The 19,575-nt window shown below is 44.4% G+C and overlaps 1 protein-coding gene across 1 annotated transcript in view; it reads left to right on the top strand.

Annotated features, from left to right (window-relative positions):
• The first annotated feature begins 2,344 nt into the window (after nt 1-2,344).
• Nucleotides 2,345-19,575, top strand: part of SHISA5 (shisa family member 5) — a 36,289-nt gene continuing 19,058 nt past the window's right edge. Inside the window, exons 1-3 of the mRNA XM_033140749.1 lie at nt 2,345-2,488; nt 14,869-15,031; nt 17,522-17,593. Coding sequence (XP_032996640.1) covers nt 2,419-2,488; nt 14,869-15,031; nt 17,522-17,593 — 305 coding nt within the window. The 5' untranslated portion in view covers nt 2,345-2,418. The remainder of the gene's footprint in view (nt 2,489-14,868; nt 15,032-17,521; nt 17,594-19,575) is intronic.

Here is a 19,575-nt window from a genome sequence, read left to right on the forward strand (position 1 = left end):
TTAATTTTCCACATTGGGGGGGGGGGCGGCGGAAAGGTGCTGCATTTCCAAACAAAATGGCTTTGATGAGGAAAAAACTGGCAGGACCTCCAAGAGACCATGGCATCTTTCCTTCTGATCATTGTTGTGGAATCCTACCAACTTCTACACATTTACAGAAATAAGAAAGACAGATAAATGGGTTAGGCTGCAGTCCCTGGGAGGGATCACTAGGACTAGAGGATCCTTTGGGCCTCCCTTTCTGCGGACAGTGAGGCCCATCCTGAAAAAGAGAGACTCAATGTCTTATGCTTCACCCATCAGGAGGCTGCCCCTCTTGACTCACCGAAAAGGATGTGCTGCTGCAGCATGCCACACCCCCAACACACACCTTGGAATGAAGGACACACCTCAACTCAACACCAACACCTGAAGCTGGACTAGTTTATATCTTTCCTGCTGGCAATAAAACTGTGTTTAAGGAAAGAAAAATCAGAAAGGGGGAGGTTAGGAGCCACACTCCTTTTGAATTGCTCTGCCCATGTGCAATGTAGGATTATATCCAGGGCTGTAAGCCATTAAATCAGTGTTTTTCAACCTTTTTTGGGCAAAGGCACACTTGTTTCATGAAAAAAATCATGAGGCACACCACCATTAGAAAATGTTAAAAAAATTAACTCTGTGCCTATATTGACTATATATAAAGTAATTCTCTTGAATTTTTCAATTTTTCCCACGGCACACCAGGCAACATCTCGCGGCACACTAGTGTGCCGCGGAACAGTGGTTGAAAAACACTGCATTAAATAAACTGTAATCAGTTACAATAATCATACGACTGATGAATAGATTACATTAAAGTTGCTTTCTGTCCGTTCTCTGTTTGCCTTTCTCCAAACTGCCATTTCTTTGCAAACACTTCTTGATGACCAACAAGAGGAAGGAAAAACAAGCCCAAAGAACAGGGACAGGCCATTTCCTCGCCATCCGTTGAGAGCCAACATCCTGTTCCTGTTCTCCATACCAAAATAAAGCGGTATTGCACCGCTTTATTTTGAGATAACCTGCAAGCAACCTGCATAAATTAAGCACACATTGAATTCTAAGGAATTCATATTTCAGTAGAATAAAATAAATTCTAAGAAATAAAAGCTCCAAAAACACAATTAATAATCATCCACCATCTTGCATAGCATATTACAATTGCTCCAGCAGGCAGACAAATCATAAAATAGTTCACCAAGATCCTCAACAATTTAAAAGCAGCCAAAAGGGGAGAAAGTTTGGGAACCACTGTGTCCAAGTTATCTCCTTTGCCTGCTAGCACTTGCCAGTGTCATATTTAGCCCCAGGCCCCTATTTGGTTGTCCAAGATGCTGATGTGATACCTGGTCACCTGTGATTTGTGTGTGTGTCCAAGAAAAGCGGGATTATGTGATAGGATCCAGAATCATCACACAGCTTTGAATCAAATGTGGGCTACAGAAGGGCTAAACATGATGCCTTCTTGTCAGTGTTACTTCAACACAAGTGGGATAACAATAAAGTAGTCCATGATGATGATGATGATGATATATTATTTCTACCCCACTTATCTGGCTGGGTTTTCCCAGCCACATGAAGAATGATTTCTTGCCATTGGTCAGATACAGACATCCTGCACAAACTGGGATTAAGGAGCAGAACTTTCTGGTCAGAGGACATTCCTTCCAAGGCCCATCTCAGCCCTGGGAGCTCCAGTAATTGATTTGTTTTGTTTTTAAAGGAAAACAAAACAAAACAAAACAACAACAGGGGTGGTTGTAAGGAAGAAGTTCGTTGTTAGACCTGGATCTTGGGACTTTTAGGTTGCAGTCCTACACAGCAGGTATGGAGAACCTGTGTTCTTGAACTTCGGCTCCCATCAGCCCCAGAGTCCCCAGACAGCACCCCCAATGCTCAGGGATGATGGGCAAGGTGCAACATCTGGAGGGCGACAGGTTGCCCCCCCCCTCCCGCTATACACGATTTACACGAAAGTAAATCTCACCGAAGACAGTGGGGCTTCCTTCCCGGGAAGCAGGCACAGAATAGTACTGTTAATCCCAGAGGTGTGGGAACACACCTCTAAATTGGGCGGCGCTGGGAGGATGGAGAGGCTCTGCACATGCTCTGGGGCTTCTTCATTCATGGCCCTCGGGGAAATTACCGCCTCGTAGGGCAGAGCCAGCCTGAAGCAGAAGCAGGAGGGAGGTGCCGGCAAAAGGACGGCTGCCGCTGCGGAACTCCCATTTCGCTCAGGCGCTCGCAGGGACAACTGGAGCAAAAGCAGCAGCGGGAGGGGGCGGGAGGAGGCGTGGCCGTGGCTTTTCGCTTTCGGGCAACGCGAGCCACTCATTTGTGAGGCGTCCCGGTGGGTCGGTGGCTGCTGCTCGCTGGCTGACTGAGGGGAGGAGGAGGATGGCCTGCGCCCGGAGCCCTTTCCTGACCTCCTGTGCCTTCCTCGCGCTCTTTCTCCTGCTGCCTGGCGGTGAGTGACGCGCTACGAAGTTGAGGGGGACTTCTCTGAGACCCAGGAGGAGGAGGAGGAGGAGGAGGAGGGAAGGGCTCCCTGTCTGCCTGGCGTCAACAATGGTGGGAAGGGAAGAGGGACGAGGAGCGGCGAGCTGCCCCGGGAGAGGTTCCTTCGAGGGGTCAGCAGCGGGGAGGCGCAGAAGCGGCCGGCTCTACATTTCAGTAATCAAGAACTAGCTGGTGGCGGCTCGGCGGTGCTCTGCGCATCCGCTATGGATGGCAAGTGGGTGGGGGGGGGAGGCTAAGTAAGGCGCCCTTCTCGGACACTGGACAACTTCTCAGAAAGGGGGTGCATTGAGCAGACATCCAGGGCTGTCGAGGGGAGGAAGAAGCTGGCGCTCCCTCTGTCACACACAGACCTGTTTTCTTTCTCATGTTTGATTAAGGGGCGTTCTCAGTTGGTTGGGCTTCGTCGAGGCCCCACTCGTGGCTCATCATCATGCGTGTATGTGTCTGAATCTCCCGGTTTTTGTTTTCTTAAAACCTCCGAGGCCTCTTTTGTGAGCTTGTTGTCAGCTGTCACTGCCATCGGCCTCACCAAAACCCGCTTTTCGTTCCCAGACTGGCGGCGGGGGGGGGGGGAGCGGTTAACACCCGATTGTCTACGACTAGGTCTTGCTGCGTTTTAGAATTGCGTGTCTGCACCTCAAGATCTTTATAAATAAGACTTATTGTCATAAATAAAAGACAGCTACGGTTTGAACATTAGCAGTAGTTTTAGACAAATGTGTTTTTGTTGTTTGTGTGTGTGTTTTTTTTTCGAAAACCGCCCATTCCACTCTGGCTTAAAGCTATTTGGGGGATAATATAAAGCGTTGGAAGTAAAAGAATATATGTTCCCTACAATTATCTGCCCCAGGCCTATAAAATAGGGAGGGCAAGACACAAATGTTGGAGGTAGGAGGCTTTTGTGTTCCAGTACTGAGACCAAAGTAATCTGCTGTATTTCACTTTATGACAGGGTTGCCCTTGTTAGGAGAGGTGCAGTAGATTTTGAAGCAGGCAACTGAAATCCTAGGAATGGAGTAGAGGGGACTTGGGCAACAATGGTGAGGCAGGCAAGGTTAGACTAGAGTGGTTCACACAAGCTCATTATAGAAGAGGAGGAAGCACTTCTTCTTCTTCTTCAATGGTTGAGGAAGAAGTTACTTGACCAAGAGGTGTTTCACACCAAATTATTAATACAGTTGCTTAAAGTTACACTCTAAATTTAGGCAGTGTGAAGAAGATGAGCAACAGGTACCAATGTACAGGGTGACTTCCAGTAAAAGGGAGATGAATGTATTTGGCTGGATTCAGGTAGGTAGCCGTGTTGATCTGACGCAGTCGAAATAAATAATTAAAAATTGTCCAGTAGCACCTTAGAGACCATCTAAGTTTGTTCTGGGTATAAGCTTTTGTGTGCACATGAAAGCTGAAACCCAGAAAACTTAGTTGGTCTCTAAGGTGCTACTGGACAATTTTTTTAATTTATTTTTTATGTATTTGGCTAGAGGCACTTAAAAGCTAAAGCAGAAATGTGTAACTTGTGGTCCTAAGCTAAACACAGCTGATCAGAGGCTCAGTAAACTTCCTGCTTTTTTGTATAACTTCTACTACACAAAGAAAGCACACATAGTACAACCCAAAGTATAATTAGTATAAGTCAAAGCATGCTGTGCCTTGTTACCCCCCAAAGGCCTTCCTGAGGGGCCAGGCTTTGCATTTCTGGTGTCACCATCTGTCTGCCTTTGTAGGCACTGGGGAACCTTTGGCCTTCCAGATGCTTTTGGACTCCAACCCCCATAAGCCCTAGCCATCATGCTCAATGGTCAGGGTTGATGGGACTTGCAGTTCAGCTACACCTCGAAGGCCAAAGGTTTTCCAGCCCTACCATACACACCCTCCCACTAAAACCACCGGACATTTGTTGCCAGGAACTTCAAAAGCAAGGGAGTTGGTGAGTACCTGGCAAGTCTCAGGGGCATGGTTGGGGGCCTGCATTCAGCTCACCAGGGCCCCAAATAATGCAGGCCTGTGCTAAACATTTTGCTATGCGGAGAACAGAGGGAAGGAAGAGAAAAGGGTGGCAGATGCGGCCATACAGTAGTTAAACATCCATGGGCTTTGTTGCAGTTTTGAGATGAAGAATGGCATGGACACATGTTACATATGCTACTTCATACGTACAGTGGTACCTTGGGTTACAAACACTTCGGGTTACAAACTCCGCTAACCCGGAAGTAGTACCTCGGGTTGTGAACTTTGCCCCAGGATGAGAACAGAAATCATGCGGCGGCGGGAAGCCCCATTAGCGAAAGTGTGCCTCAGGTTAAGAATTGTTTTGGGTTAAGAACAGACCTTCGGAATGAATTAAGTTCATAACCCAAGGTACCACTGTATAAAATGTACATATGCCAATCTAGGCTGTCTTTCAGATGTAAAGCTGCTCTGTGAGCAAAGGGTGGGTTTGTTTGTTTGTTGTCTTTGTCCATGGAGTTTTCTTGGCAGGGATACTGGAGTGGCTTGCCAGTTCCTCCTCCAGGTGTTTGTTTGTTTGTTTGTTTGTTTTAAAAGGTGGGGTGCGAAGGCACAGGAGATTAGAGGCCCGGAGGGTTTCATGGAAAAGATTGAAAGAAGATAGCTGCAAAGTAGGATTTTCTGCTTTGTGGTGTCCATGATAGTGGGAAGCCACCCTTTCTAGCTTTCCCAGCACATTTGATGGAGCACCTCCCACTTTTCTTATATACTTCCCCATCCATGATTTATGTTGTTCCCAACACAGCTTTTTATAACACAGGAAATTTCCATTATAGAGGAATTGAGGCTATGAAAGGAGAAGTTGATGAGCTTGTGGGAGCGCAGCATAAAGGAAAGAACTTTATTTTTGTTTAAAAGGTTTACATGGACTTTTGCTGCAGGGGCAAATACACACTTTAAACCTGAGGCTGATGCCTAAGGGCTTAAGGAGTAGTTGTCGGTGTTTGAACAAATCAAAACCAGGGTCTATGATCTGAAAACAGAGATGATGTGTGTACTTTTGTAACCCAATTAAATATTTAATAAAAACAATTTAAAAATAAGAAGTGTTGAAAGTGAAGGGCATGAAAACAGTTACAGCAACAAAGGTATTTGTATTTAAAAGATTTATGGTCTGTGTTTCTGTTTGTTTTTTTTAAGTGCTTAAGGCAGCTTAGGATAAAAGTTAAGCAATAACTCACCACAGAAAAATAAACATTAGAAAGCTATGAAATGGAGAGAAAATAACAGCTATATATAAGGAAACGTGTTTGATTTGTGGGAGCATTAGAACATGGAGTAACTTTCCTGTAGAAGTGGAGAGAGAGGCTGAAAACTTTTACAATTCTCAGATAATATTATGCTACTAAATAAAAAAATATATTTGTCAGTAGATGTTGCAGGATGGGCTAAGGCTATAATTCTGTATTCATTTACCTGGAAGCAAGTCCCATTGCACAGTGTATTCAAGTGCACTATAAATAATGCAAAAGTCAAGATAAAGTACATTCTTGGTGGAGGGTCTACAGAGCCACTGGAACAGTGTGTGGGGTGGGGTAGGACAGGGCAGTTTGTTTCATCTGTTTGTTGTGATGAAGCAATATGCTTAGTGTTACATTGAATTCCCCCCACTGTTTATTTGTGCTACCTTTGCTCGCACTACCCCCCCATAAAAAGGGCCTGCAGTTTTTAAAATTTGTTTCAGGAATGAAAAATTGTATCATGTCAATTCCAAGGTTGCAAGACTGTTTGTCTTCATATGACTGTGCTTTATACTGCATAAACTTGACTGTAAAACTTGCAAAGTTTGTAGCCTTTTAGGACGGTGTCACTAATCTCTGACCTTGGCTGCTTACTGGAATCATTTTTACATTTTTTTCTAGACCATTCTTGAAGCTATTTAATGCCACAGGCCTCTGAGCCTATATCTGTGACAACACTATCTAATTCTTAATATATAATTTCCCTTTTGTGGGACGACTTCCACATTTTAAGCCTTAGTTTGTGAGGCTGTGAAAAGTGATACCAGATGGAATATGGCCGCAGCTCAGGGGCACAGAGCATAGGTTCAATGTAGGGTTTGATCCCCGGCATCTCCATGCAGAGCTCTGAACAGCCTGTAACCTGGAGAGTGGCTGCCACTCAGTATAGAAGGGAGTGAAAGGCCTCCCTTTCCTTCCAATACACCTACGCTCCTAGAGATTAAAACTGCATGAGTGATATGAGATCATTTCACTGTGAAAATATTTCTTCAGTTGATAAAGGAATGTTCATCAACACCCATGAAACTATCCTGAGCAGCCTATTTGATCTTTTATATGGTACTTTATAACTGGAAATACTATGATGGACTTCTATGGCATTTTAGCGACTAAGTTGGAGTCGTAATCTTAGGCAGAAATGCATGACAAGGCTGTTCAGTTGTGCACTGTGGTGGAGCGTGTCCAAACACAGGTCAGGGGCCCAGGGGCACGCCCTGAGGGAGCCGGGGCACAAGTGGAGCTGGCTGTGGCTCACCTCGCATTCTAACTCTCTCTCTTGCACAGCCTCTCCTCCCTTCCCCCCAGTCAGGCTTGACCCAGGGGGGTGGAGGTGCTGCAGCTGGGCATGTTGCACACCCACAGCTTCTCTCCGCTGTGGAGGAGCTGCATGTGGCACATCCCCACCCAGGAGAGTGGCGACAGCTCTCTGCCACTGACTCTCCACTTTGCCCTGGGTCAGATGTGACCCGGAAGTGGAGCTCCACAGAAGGAAGCTGCCTCCGCAGCTCCAGAGCCAGGGTCTGATGGGAACCTGTTGTGGGGGCTCCTGGTTGTGCCTCCTCCAGAAAATGTGCCCGGGGCAACGTGCTCCTACGCTACGACACTGGTTGTGCAGAGTGGTCTCTGGCCTATGACACTCCTCCTTTAGTCCTAATCTGAAAGTTTTACTGTAGCCAGTACATAATGCAGCATTGCTGGTCTCTTTACCATGATTAACATCAGTACAGAAATAACGTTCACTACCCCAGTATTAATATTGATCAAGGAAGGGGAATAACCACAGGAGAGGGTAGCATGTAAGCCTGCAGCTCACTTCTGATCTCCTAGCTATGGCTAGAGGACCAATAGTGTAAGGCCTTCTATTTGCAGTGTGTTGAATGTTTGGTTGGGGATTTGTGTATTTATTTATTTATTTATTATATTTCTGTACCACTTAATACAATAACACCTCCAAGTGGCTTATATAAAACTGACAAAAATGCTACTTCCTAAAAACCAAACAAATTAAAGCTAAAAATAGAGCACAACCATATGTCACAGATAAAACTGTACAAAAAAATAAGTAAGAGTAAGAGACCATGAAAGCTTGGGTAAACACATGCATCTTAAAGAGGCATTTAAAAGCCATTACTGTCTCTGCTTCACAGATTGCCCAAGGTGGGTGCTACCATGGAGACAGTGACAATCTGCTGTTTGCGGAATGGCCAGCAGGGTCTCCTTGGAAGATCTTAAAAGTTCAGCTGGATCTGTACTGCAGGAGGCAGTCAAGAGCTTTAAATGGCAGCGGCAAAACCTTGAAGTTGGCTTGCTAGTTAGTAATCAGGCAGTGCAGATTTTGAATGCCCTGTGTTATATGTGTAAAGCTGGTTGTTCCACTAAGCACCGTGGCAGATGCATTTTGCACCAGCTGCAGCTTCTGAACCACTGTATTCCCACATGAAGTGCACTACAGTAGCCTAATCACGAGGATAGCAGTGTGTTTGGGCCAATGTAGCAAGACCATCCCTGTCCAATAATGGCTGTACAGTAGTTGGTATGCCAACATTTGCAAAGTTGGTAATACAGGGTAGGTGCTCAAAGCCACTGAGATCACCTGGACCTTTTGTGACAGTGGTGGATCTAACAATACCCCTGAACCATGCATATGTTGCTTCAGAGTGAGTGCAACCCCTACAGGCTACACAACACAGTTTCCAGACTTGGCAACCACCCACCCACAGGGTCTGTTGTACCACGATTTACTGGTCCTCATTTAACCTATGACTTCATCTAGGCACCAGTTTAGGAAACACACAGCCTCTCCTGATTCAAGTGTTGCAGAAAAAATAGAACTGGGTGCCACTTGCATTCTGATGACACCATGTCACACGTCCTAATGAGCACTCCCTGTGGCTTTGTATAAAAAAAACAACACTTGGCCAAAACTGTGCTCTTTGGGACCCTACAGATCAGTTGCCAGTATTTTTACTTAGAAATAAGTTTCATTATATTCAATGGAGCTTATTCTGTAGTACAGGGCCCCCCAACCTTTTGGGGATTTGTAGGTACATACTGAATTCTGAAAAAAAACACCAGTCACAAAATGGCTATTATGCAGCATTTGCATGATTTTCACATAGGTTGTCCCCTAGCCACCATCAACTTGCAGATTACATCTGTCTTTCATGGAATAAATTGTAAAACAATCACTTATCCAAGACTTCCCAGTGCCACCATGCCGAAAGAACATCCATCCAGGTCATTGTCCTCATTGATTTTTACAAGGCATCTCCCCTCCAAGCCACCATCAAATTAAAAGAGGGGCTTATGAAGGTAGTCAAGAATGGGATCACAAGTTGAACCTACGCAATGAATTGAACCCACACAATAGGTTTGACATGTGCCCCAACCCCATGCTCCCCACAGGGAAAAATACTGTGGGGTGGGTGGGTGTGAAATAGATCACAGAGGGAAGGAAAGCAAAGCCACAGGTGTCGATGTACTTTTGCCTCACTGAGTTATTTAGTTGGGGAGAGTTGCAGAACTGCTCCCCAGCTAGTCAACCCACTTTCTGTGGGGCAGATCCCTAAGAAGATTTCCAACCCCTCCCCACAGAGCTGGGTGGAAGTATGATGGCTTTGCTGCTGCTGCTAAAAACAAGGAATGCCTCCATCTTCTGTCCCCCCCCTTCAAAATAAGAAAGCCTATGGGTCTTGCTCCTTTGCCAAAAACAGTTTCCTCTGTTTCATCTCCCCCCACCCTTTTCCCCGCATGGCACCCATAGTCACTTGCATTTCACACCCACACATTTCCCATTTCCCATTTCACAAACCACACCCATCATAGCTCATTGTATCCTTTACTCTGGCCAGAATTTCTAAGGGAAGGGAGGAATTCCAATCAGAGAGAAAGAAGTAAGTAAGGAGAGAAGAGCAGATGAGAGAAGAGATGAAGAAAGCCTCTGGTCAACCAGCCAGTTTTTGTTTCTGTGGGTTCAGGTTTTCTCATGGATGCCAGGGAAAGCCTTACTGGGTGCATATGTACCCACAAGGACCGTATGGTGGGGGGAGGGGACACCACCCAGCTGTAGTGATTACTTTTGGAGGATTGCACCCTTGGGATACCTCTCTTTGGGAGCCACCAAAGCTTTCAATGTGCCTCCCTGTCGGAAGTAAAATGCATGTTTTAGTGAAACTATTTCTCTTTTCTTAAGCATCCTGGGTTCAAAATGATACGTGATGGACTGTAGGAAGGGTTTAACTTGCTCCTGCCAATTGCTCTCTGAATCGAACCCCTGGCTCCCCACTTTGAATATTTAATTGATGATGGTGATGATGATATTGAGACAGACCAAGCTTCATCAGCTAATGTATCTGCTGCTATAATAGGAATATAAGAAGTTGCCTTATACCAGATCAGACCATTGATCCCTCTAGCTCAGAACTGCTGGCACTGACTAGCAGTGGATCTCCAGAGTTCCAGGCAGGGGATCTCTTCCAGCCCTACCTGGAGATTCCTGGGACTGAACCTGGAGACTCCTGTATGGCATGTGTTCAGCCACTGAGTTATGGCCCTATTCCTCCATGGCTGCAATCTTTAGAAAGATATTCAGAGCCTCAGGTTCTTCATGAAATGGGCAGAGTCAAGATGTTATAGTACCTTCTAATCAGCTTGTATCTAATGTGAAATTCCATGTCTAGCATAATTGTACCTATGTTGTTTTCAACTACAGGCTCACCCAGACTCCCTTTTGCACCAAGTTTTAAAGCTCTGTGTCGAAGCAGCGCTTTAAAATTTTGCTCTGGCATTTTTCATGGGAAGACTCTCATTTTAATGCTGTATCAGAGCAAATGGTGTTCCATGGAAAACCCAATTGCCGTTTTCTCTAATTCAATGGTGAAATATTGGACCCCCCAAACCCCACATTCAAACATAGAGCTTGTGGCACAAAAGGCAATCTGGGTGAGCCCTCCTTCACATAGCTCTGAGAGTCAAGCAAGGAAGAACTTTGATTAAAAAGCTCCCCATCTTCAAATGCACAGGAAATAAAGCAGTGCTGTGGTCTGCTTCCTTCCTCCTCATGTACAGGAAGTGTGTTAAAAGGCAGCAGCTTGAGAAAAGGGGAATGGGGGGAAAGTAGCAACTTTTATTTCCTCCATGCAGGCAGCATCTCCTAAGTGTTCAGTGCTGTCTTCCTGGTCTACAAGAAAAACAGCCTGGATTAGACTAAGAATTTATTAAGAGACCTTTGTATGTCAGGAGGAATTAGGAGACAATTGAGGATGCTGCCATTGTGTTTTGAAGTGATAATTTATATTTTTCCTCCTGTGCTTTTCTGTATGGCTTATCAGATCTATAGCAGCTCATTGGCCCATGCAGTGTTTTAGTCTGTTCCTTTAAATTGACAGCATTTCCTTAGGACTCATAGTTGGAATCCAGTGATCTGTACCCCCACCCCCACCTGCTCTGCATAAAGCAACTTTTGTGCAGAGAAACAACAAGATGTTGTAAAAGCAAAGTACAAAAATCTGGCCCATTTGGGACTTAATGTCATTTAACAGACCAGGATAACAGGCCAGAATTTGATTATCTGAACCAGATCAAAGCATTCAATTCAGAGCCTAATTAGACATTTTGTTAAGCATGTGCTTGCATTCAACATGTAATTTTCAGAAATGCTAATAGCATCCCCTGGTGGGCTGATAATTGGGATCGCAGTGGGAAAAGTGTCCTCAGTGTCATGTCTACTTTAGCCCTTATAAAGGATTTAGAGTCCTCTCCAAAGTATGCAAACACTATGGGCGCAATCTCTAGAAATGCAGGCTTGTTGAATGTTGTTATAAAAGGCAGAAGGTTGTTATAAAAGCATGTGTACCCACTACGGGAAACAACTGAAAATAAATAAATGTTTATGTCTGGCCTTGGCATAATTAGCTGTTCAGGGCAGCTAACACAATCAGTACAAAAATCATTAAGCAATAAGACTTACTGCCAGGCAACTGTGTGAAGGACAGTTGCCTAAAAACCATAGATAACAAACCCCAGATTACTTCAGTATCAATAGCAAACTATGACTGTTTGGATGGGCTCCCTCCTTGAAGTCTGAAAGGCCCGCAAAAATCTTCTTCAGGGAGTGAAAATCATTGGGGCAGTATTGCAAAGTTTCTGTGCCTGCTGGCCACTGCTCTTGACTTCTCTAGAAGAAGGTTAGAGCTGTAGTAGACAATCTTCAGAAGTGGGGGGACCAGCACATGGGAGGGGCAGCCAAACCAAATGTGCATGTGTTTGTTAAACATGCACTTGTCAGTATGGGTGGGAAGTTTGTTTACTCATTGGAGTGCAACCACTACCTCCCCCCCCCCCAAACAAGCAAGATCACTTCCAGTATTGGAGCTGGACTGGGGAGGGAATCAAAGCAGTAGGGTGTTGAGGGGTTACGGTAGTTTTGCTCCGGTCCTCCATGCACCCTTGCACACCTGTGAATATTCAGACTGACAGATACATGTTAAACAAACACAGAGATGTCTGACTTGGTCCTTGAATATGCAGTTCCCAGGCCATGAATACTTTTAAATATTGTAATCAGTGCGTTCAACTAAGCCTGGAAAATAACTGGCAGCTGATGTAGGTTTGAATTAAACATTGCTAATTATAGTTGTCTTGCTAGTTTGCTTTACAGCGTTTAATCAACTTGTATCAACTTGTGGAAAGCAAATCTATTTTTGAGTTTCATTTCAATTAAGTTTGAAATAAGCAGGAAGAAACCAATGTGCAGTGGTGGACCCTTCAGAAGGCTTAGAGCTCCTGCTTATCACAACAATAATGGAGTGGGGGAACTTTTTTTCGAGTTTGAGGCTAATGCTGCAATCCTGAACAGACTTACCGTAGTAGAAAGTAAGGCTGATTCTTTACTGCTTGGCATGTTTCCAAGTAAATATATTGAGTATCTTGCTGTGAGGTTCAATCTCTTGAATTACCCAGTTTATGTCTGGCTGTGATATTAGACTGGATGAAGGCCGATTAGCTGAAGACAGAGGTATCATGGGTGAGTGTATTATCTGCCCAGAGAAGTGGTCTTATCCTGTGCTTGATGAGATAAGACTCCCAGTTCCTCCAAGAAAAAGGTTTTCACATTGTGGGATGGCCCTTGATCTATCTATCTTATTAGAAGCATGGGTTGCCTCTGTAGTATAGAGTTTCTTGTACCAGCTAAGGCTTATGGACCAGTGGACATCTTACCTGGACAGAGGGAGCCTGGCTTCAATTAACCATGCTCTAGTAATCTCAAGGTTAGACTAATACAGTGCACTCTGTTTGAGGTTGCCTTTGCAGATTTTCAAAGTTCAGTTAGTGGATTACTCACTGGGCCAGGCCCAATTCAAAATTCTGACTTTGACCTTGGTGGCAGGTGGCACTGTACATCAAGATGCAGATAGCCTTCTGTAGGTGCCCCTACCATCTGAGGTGACTTTGGTAAGCCACCAGGAACTAAGGAACCTTTTCAGTGCTTGCATCCTAATTATGGAGTGCTCACTTCAGGTTCAGAGCATTCTGCCTGGCACTTAACTTGTTATGTTGGACATACGACAGAACCTTTGAAATGTAATTTTAGACCTGTTTGTTGCTTTTACCTGTTTTTTGAGATCTTGCTGCCTTTTAGGTTAATTGTGAGTTTTTAATAATTGTTTGGATCTGTTTTATTTGTAGTTTAATTCTGCCCTAGGAATTTATATTGAAGTGTGATATAAAAATATATAAAATAAAATAGCCATATTATGTTGAGTTCTTCAGGCCAATGTATTTTGGGACTATCCAGAAGTACCACTTCAGCCTGATACCTTGGAAGATATTTTATTTCTCACAATGTTTAAAAACTGATGATACGGGTTTAAATTTTTTTTCAACTGATGATTCAGATTAACAAAAATGCTTGGATCCAGTGAGCAGACTCCCATTCTTGGGATGCTGTCACTGTCAGAAGAAGGTGAAATGTTTTTGTTTTGTTTTGTTTGCAAAATCCTTCTTCCTGTTGGACCTCCTGAAAAACTGCAAGGAGGTTGGGCAATGGGCAGCCCTCCAGAACAGTGTGAGAGATGATGCAGGGGATGCAGGAGGAAAGGAGAAATCAATGACAGTTACATTCTTTCCCCGCTCCCACTTATACCAGTGGGAGTTTCCACTGGATTGAAAACTTTTCAATGAATGGAAGGAGCCCTTCCTTTTGTGGAAGAACAAGTCTGGATTCAAGCCAAAGACTTGTGATATCATGATTGCTCCTCCAGAAGAGCCAACAGCTGCTTTGGGGAAATTATGTGGTGGAAAAAGGCAAGGTTGGATTAGCCACCTCCATTGACACCATTGTTCTCCAGTTCTGGAGCCCCATACAGCAGTTTTTTAAAACAACAACCATGAGACCTGATCACAGATCTCCCACATCATTTTTGTTTGTGCCCTTGACTCAAATTACAGCAGTAACCTGGGAGATGCATCACACACAGAGAGAGACTGCGAGACAGAGAGAGAGAGAGAATACTCAAGGGCTGTCTCAGACACCACACTTTAAGGGCAGAATATAAATGTTTAAGTAATAAATAGTGTTTTTCTGCTCTAGCCGATAATCAAAGCAGGAGAAGGCTGAACTGGTGATGCAGACAAGAACTACATTCAGAAGTTTCTTTTAGCTGCCCAACCCAAGGAGGTGGTACCGGTAGCAGCCATTTTTGGGCACCTAGCTGTTTATGGAGATAGCAGTTCTTTTGTAACAGATTGTTTCTTTCACGATGGATTGTAGAAAAATGTAAGCCATGTAAAACACATAACGCTTGGCAGCTCTCTTCCCCCATATACATTTAACTCACGGGTTTTCATAGATGCTCATAAATACTACTTTCAATAACCTTTTCCTTCTGAATGAGATCATTCTGTTCCTTCCAATGATGTACTATTTAGGGTTGCAATTATGCAGGAGTCAGAAGCTTGTGCGTGTTGGTATATGATTTCCAGGAGATCCAAATAAAAAGAGGCTATGCTGATTTGTAGTGAGTATGTTGTGGAACATGTGTAGTGCAATGACTTGTTTGTTTTACTTTATTTTCAGGTTTCTGTGAAGACTGCATAGCATACACCAATTTTTATGGAATTCTGAAACCAGCAGTATCTTGTCCAGCATTCTGCTGTGGAAGTTGCAACAACCGATATTGCTGCTCAGAGATCATGCATAGATTGAATAAATATGAGCAACTTGAATGTGATCCAGAAAGGTATGACTGGAGACTCAGATCACTGTGAAAGTTTTGCTTGACACTTTGCAGATGAAATTGCTCATATTGACTTGGATGGCACAGTTAAAATTGAGTTCAGTTATGTTCCCCTCATACCTGCGTTTTCTTTCGTTAGGGATAATTTTCAATTTTGTCGACAAAAATCTTTGAAGCGTAATATAGTCTTCAGGTCCTTACCTATCTTGGTTTATAAAAGAGACCAGGTCTTGTGTGCCTGCAAGGGTCTTGAGGATTGAATTGCCTTCATATAGGGAAATGTGGTCCCACCCAAGTTTAAGATGGCTGTGCTAAAGCCATTTTTTTTAAAAAATCCTCCCTTGACCCAACAATGTTAGATAATGATAGTCCAGTGTAAAATGCTCAGTCTTTGGAAAGCTGCTTGAGCACATTTTTGCCATTTCAGTATTTAGGTTCTTGGATGAAATGGATTATCCAGTCATATTTCATTCCGACTTCAGAATGGGGCCAAGAGGATTTGGGTTGCCTTATTTGACAATCTGTGCCAAAAGAATATATTTTTTGCTGGGGGGAGGGGGGTTGAGAATGCATCCCTACCAGTTCTACTGGTCCTCATAGCAGCTTTTTAAATTAAAAAACAACAACTCATTATTGATAATGGTATATTTCTAGACCATCTGTCAGAGATAGGTCTTTAGGGCATCATTTTACAATGTGTCCTTTTTGGGAGGTGGTCTGGGAGGACTTCTGCTCAACATATTGGCCATTGCCCTATGGCAGCCTTCTCAGCCCAGGCAGCTGGTGGTGGGTGGTGTGTTGAGAGACACATTCACCGGCCTCCTCCTCCTCATGCAGACAGACACAGAGTCTTCCTCCCACTCCATTATCAGCCATGCACACTGCCACCCATGCACTCGCCCCCTGCCTTCTCAGCACACGGAAATGGAGAGGTTTAAACTTCCCTTCCCAGACCATGGGAGATCCCATCATGTGCCTCCTACTCTCCAGTTAATTGGTGCTGGGAACAAATAAAGGAGCCATGAGCTCCTCAGCTTTTCCCAGAACCACTGAGCTACAGAGGGAAAAGCTGCACAGTGTGATTCCAATGACCCACTGCATGTCTCCCCGCTGCCTAGAAGTCTGGTTCTGGCAGTCTTGCTTTGTTGTTGTTCAGTCGTTCAGTCGTGTCCGACTCTTCGTGACCCCATGGACCAGAGCACGCCAGGCACGCCTATCCTTCACTGCCTCTCGCAGTTTGGCCAAACTCAGCAGTCTTGCTACCCTCAGGGTTTATAAATTGAAGCTTAATCCAGACAATAGGTTCTCTTGGTGGCAGGGTTAGCCTCTCCTGATGCACGGTTTCTGCTTGTTCCTGAAGGATTAGCGCTCACTTTGAATTTTAAGGTTTGGAGTTTGAGGGGAGTCCTGGACCTGACCTTGCTGCTGTGGCCAAGGGGGATTTGACCCAGTGCCAACTGCTTCCATTTCTGGTGAGGCCAGACCAAATCATAGTGACACATGCTTGGTTACAGCAAGACTGTAGACTACTGTACATGGCCTTTGAAGGTTCCATTTGGTTCAGAATGCAGCAACTCTAGTGCACAGAGGAACAGAGCTTCAGGCGTATATTGCACCCATTTTAGAACATTTGCATTGCTTATTACAAACACAGCTCCAGACACAATTCAAAATGTTACAGTATTACTTATAAAGCCCTAAATGGCTTGGGTCCAGGGTACCTGAAGTACTGTCTCCTCCCATGTAATTTCCCCACACGCTTAAGATCTGAGGAGAAGGATGCCCTCCCCTCTGTCAGGTTGCGCGTGGCTGCTAGGTTGTTTGGAATGTGTGAGAGCCTTTTTTGTGGCAGCATACCAGCTGCAGATTTCTCTCCTGTGGAAGGTTTGCTTGGCTTTCTCTCTCCTAATTTTCTACCACCAGATGAATAATATTCTATTTAGGCAAACCTTTTATGGGCCTGTTAAGTGTCTTACTGTGATGTTTTAGTTACCTGGCTTGATGCTTGACTTAACATGGTGTTGGGGGTTAGAGATAAATGTAAACAATCTTGTTTTGTTTTGCATTTAGGGATAAATTTTTGTATACATGGGGTGCTTCAGCATTTAAAGGTGCATCTTAAACACAGTGGCTTGAATCCTAAGTGAATGGAAGGAGGTTCACAGGAAAAAGGTTATTTGCTCAATTTAGGGTCATGCCCATTCTCCCTGCAGTTCCCTGGGCCCAATTCCACTTTGCTCAGGAGGTCCCCTAACCCTTCACAGATGTTTGAGAGGCAATGGAGGGAGGAAAGGATTGGGAACTTTCACTTAGGCTCCCAGCTAATTATCTCTATTTTCAATGGAAAAAGCTCCCCTTTATGGCTGAGAAGCACTGTTCTCCATGTATGACTTCCCTGCACTAGATATTAATGCAGCCTGAATAACATTGTAAAGAATAGTTGCATGGGATGAAATGATTGCTAAACATTAAAGGTCTTATTTTATACTACAGGTCAGATCTAGCTTTCACGCTCAACTCAGACATGCACAAATCGGACGACTTTGGCTTCGACTCTCAACCCGGGTAAATAAATGGTTTTATGTACACACATTTAACTAACGTGATATCTGTGATACATGCAATTGTATGTGAAAGTCCTTGTATTCTTATCATTCTTTTCTTTGGCGATCACTTGTAGCCGAGTAAGATTGTCTTCCATAAACATGGTTTTAACAATGAGTCCGTAAGTGACTGTGGAGGCCAATTCTGGATCCACACGTCGTTCCACAGTGGGGACATTGGTTTCTGGGTGGGAGTTGATCACGGTGTGGATTTCCCAAATCCACAAAATTCTTATCATATGTTACACTAGAAAGCCCTGCTTTATGGCATATGTAAAAAGCTGTGTTCACAGGGTGCAAGTTTATGGAGTTTCAATATACCTGTAGCCACAATTAGAAATCTTAAGACTACTTGTTGTGGAATACTCTCTTTAAATTCATGTAGTATGATGCTGGTATAAGTTGGTGGTCATGAACTCTGTTTCATGTAAATGACAGTCTTGTGATTTAATGAACCAGTTTTGTGTCGGCATTTGTCTACCAAGCTCTTAGACCTCTTCTGATATATTGCAAAGTGTCATGACTGCTCTTCACTGTTGTCTTTTTCTGTTGAAGGTGAAAACAAAGTCCTGGAGTGGGGAAAACCCTTACAATAAGTGATATTTCATGCTGAGAAGCGAACTTTTTACAAGCCATAACTATTTCTTGTTGAGTGTTAGTTTCATGCTTTCAAGAACAGCAAAGTGGCAATTTCCTCCCATATTAAAATGAACATATGAAATATGTTCATTGGATGAATGTATATCTATGTTGTGAGTAGAGCTCAGGAAGTGATGGATGACTGAACTACTGGTTAGCAAATAGGGAAGCTCACAAACACCTGTGGCAGAAGGCAATCCTCGTTTTGCATGGGGGTTAAGTTCTGGACCCACACATGCATCAGCAGGGCCCATGTAAACTGTTCCGCCCCGCCCCCATTCCACCCCTTGAGTGACATTTTATTGTCACTTCTGGGTTTGGCACCATGCACATGTACGCGATCGCACTTCAGTCAGATGTGTGTCCATTGGTCTTTGCCTGTAGTAATCTTTGATCTAATTGAGATATAGCATAAAGCACATTTCTCATTGTAAACTCCTCATGTAGGCATTTGGGGGCAAGTGATCCTCCACAGCTGTACTGAGGAGGCACTGCTTATTAATACCCACTGAAGGGGGAGGCCCCACCACAGTGTGTGCCTTGTGGTATCTCACCCCCACACTGCCAAATGCATGTTGCTCAAGCGTCTTGAGCTTTCATTCAATCCCATTGGGAAGACAAGGAACCTGCAGTTATTGTGAGAGGAGGTGCCCTTTATCCTTGGTGGCTGCATATGGTGACAGCTTGTTATTACCCCCTGCATCTGATCTGTGATCTTGCAAGGCAGAAATGACCATGAGCTGTGGCATTGGTTGGAGTGGAGTGCCTGGCCCTTGGCAGCAGAGAGCTTACCTGCATGTTGGGAGAAGTACTTCTCCTTTAAGGAGGACTCTACATCCTGCTGTGGATTGTGCAAGGGGGAAGAGGGCCAGAGCAGGATAGTTCAGCTAGGGCACAGTACTCGTACAGGGCAAGTGGCGTAAGGAGATACAGAGGCAGGCGTGGCACTTGGGCATGAACAGCATGTGTTTTCCCTTCCCTTGCTTACCTGTGTGGTGTGCTCTGTCCTGGTACCCTCAGTTGTTGGACTGGAGTGTGATGTTGGCTGCTTCTGCCTGGGGTCCTAACATGACGTAGCTGTTCAGGCTTTGAGACAAGAAATGACATGCTCCCTTGTGTGCCATATGGCCTGCCAATTTGCGTAAGGTACTTCCTTTGTGAGGATACTGTCATTTCCCCTTCTTCTCCCTCACCAGAGCAACCTTGTGAGCTCTTAAATGTACACAACATGAATGAGTCCAGAGAGAGATAAGATCCCATGCTGAACACCTTGTTATCTGAATAGTGGTCTCCCTGTGTGAGTTT

This window comes from Lacerta agilis, chromosome 2, assembly GCF_009819535.1.
Source record: "Lacerta agilis isolate rLacAgi1 chromosome 2, rLacAgi1.pri, whole genome shotgun sequence".
In the NCBI taxonomy this organism is placed as follows: Eukaryota; Metazoa; Chordata; class Lepidosauria; order Squamata; family Lacertidae; genus Lacerta; species Lacerta agilis.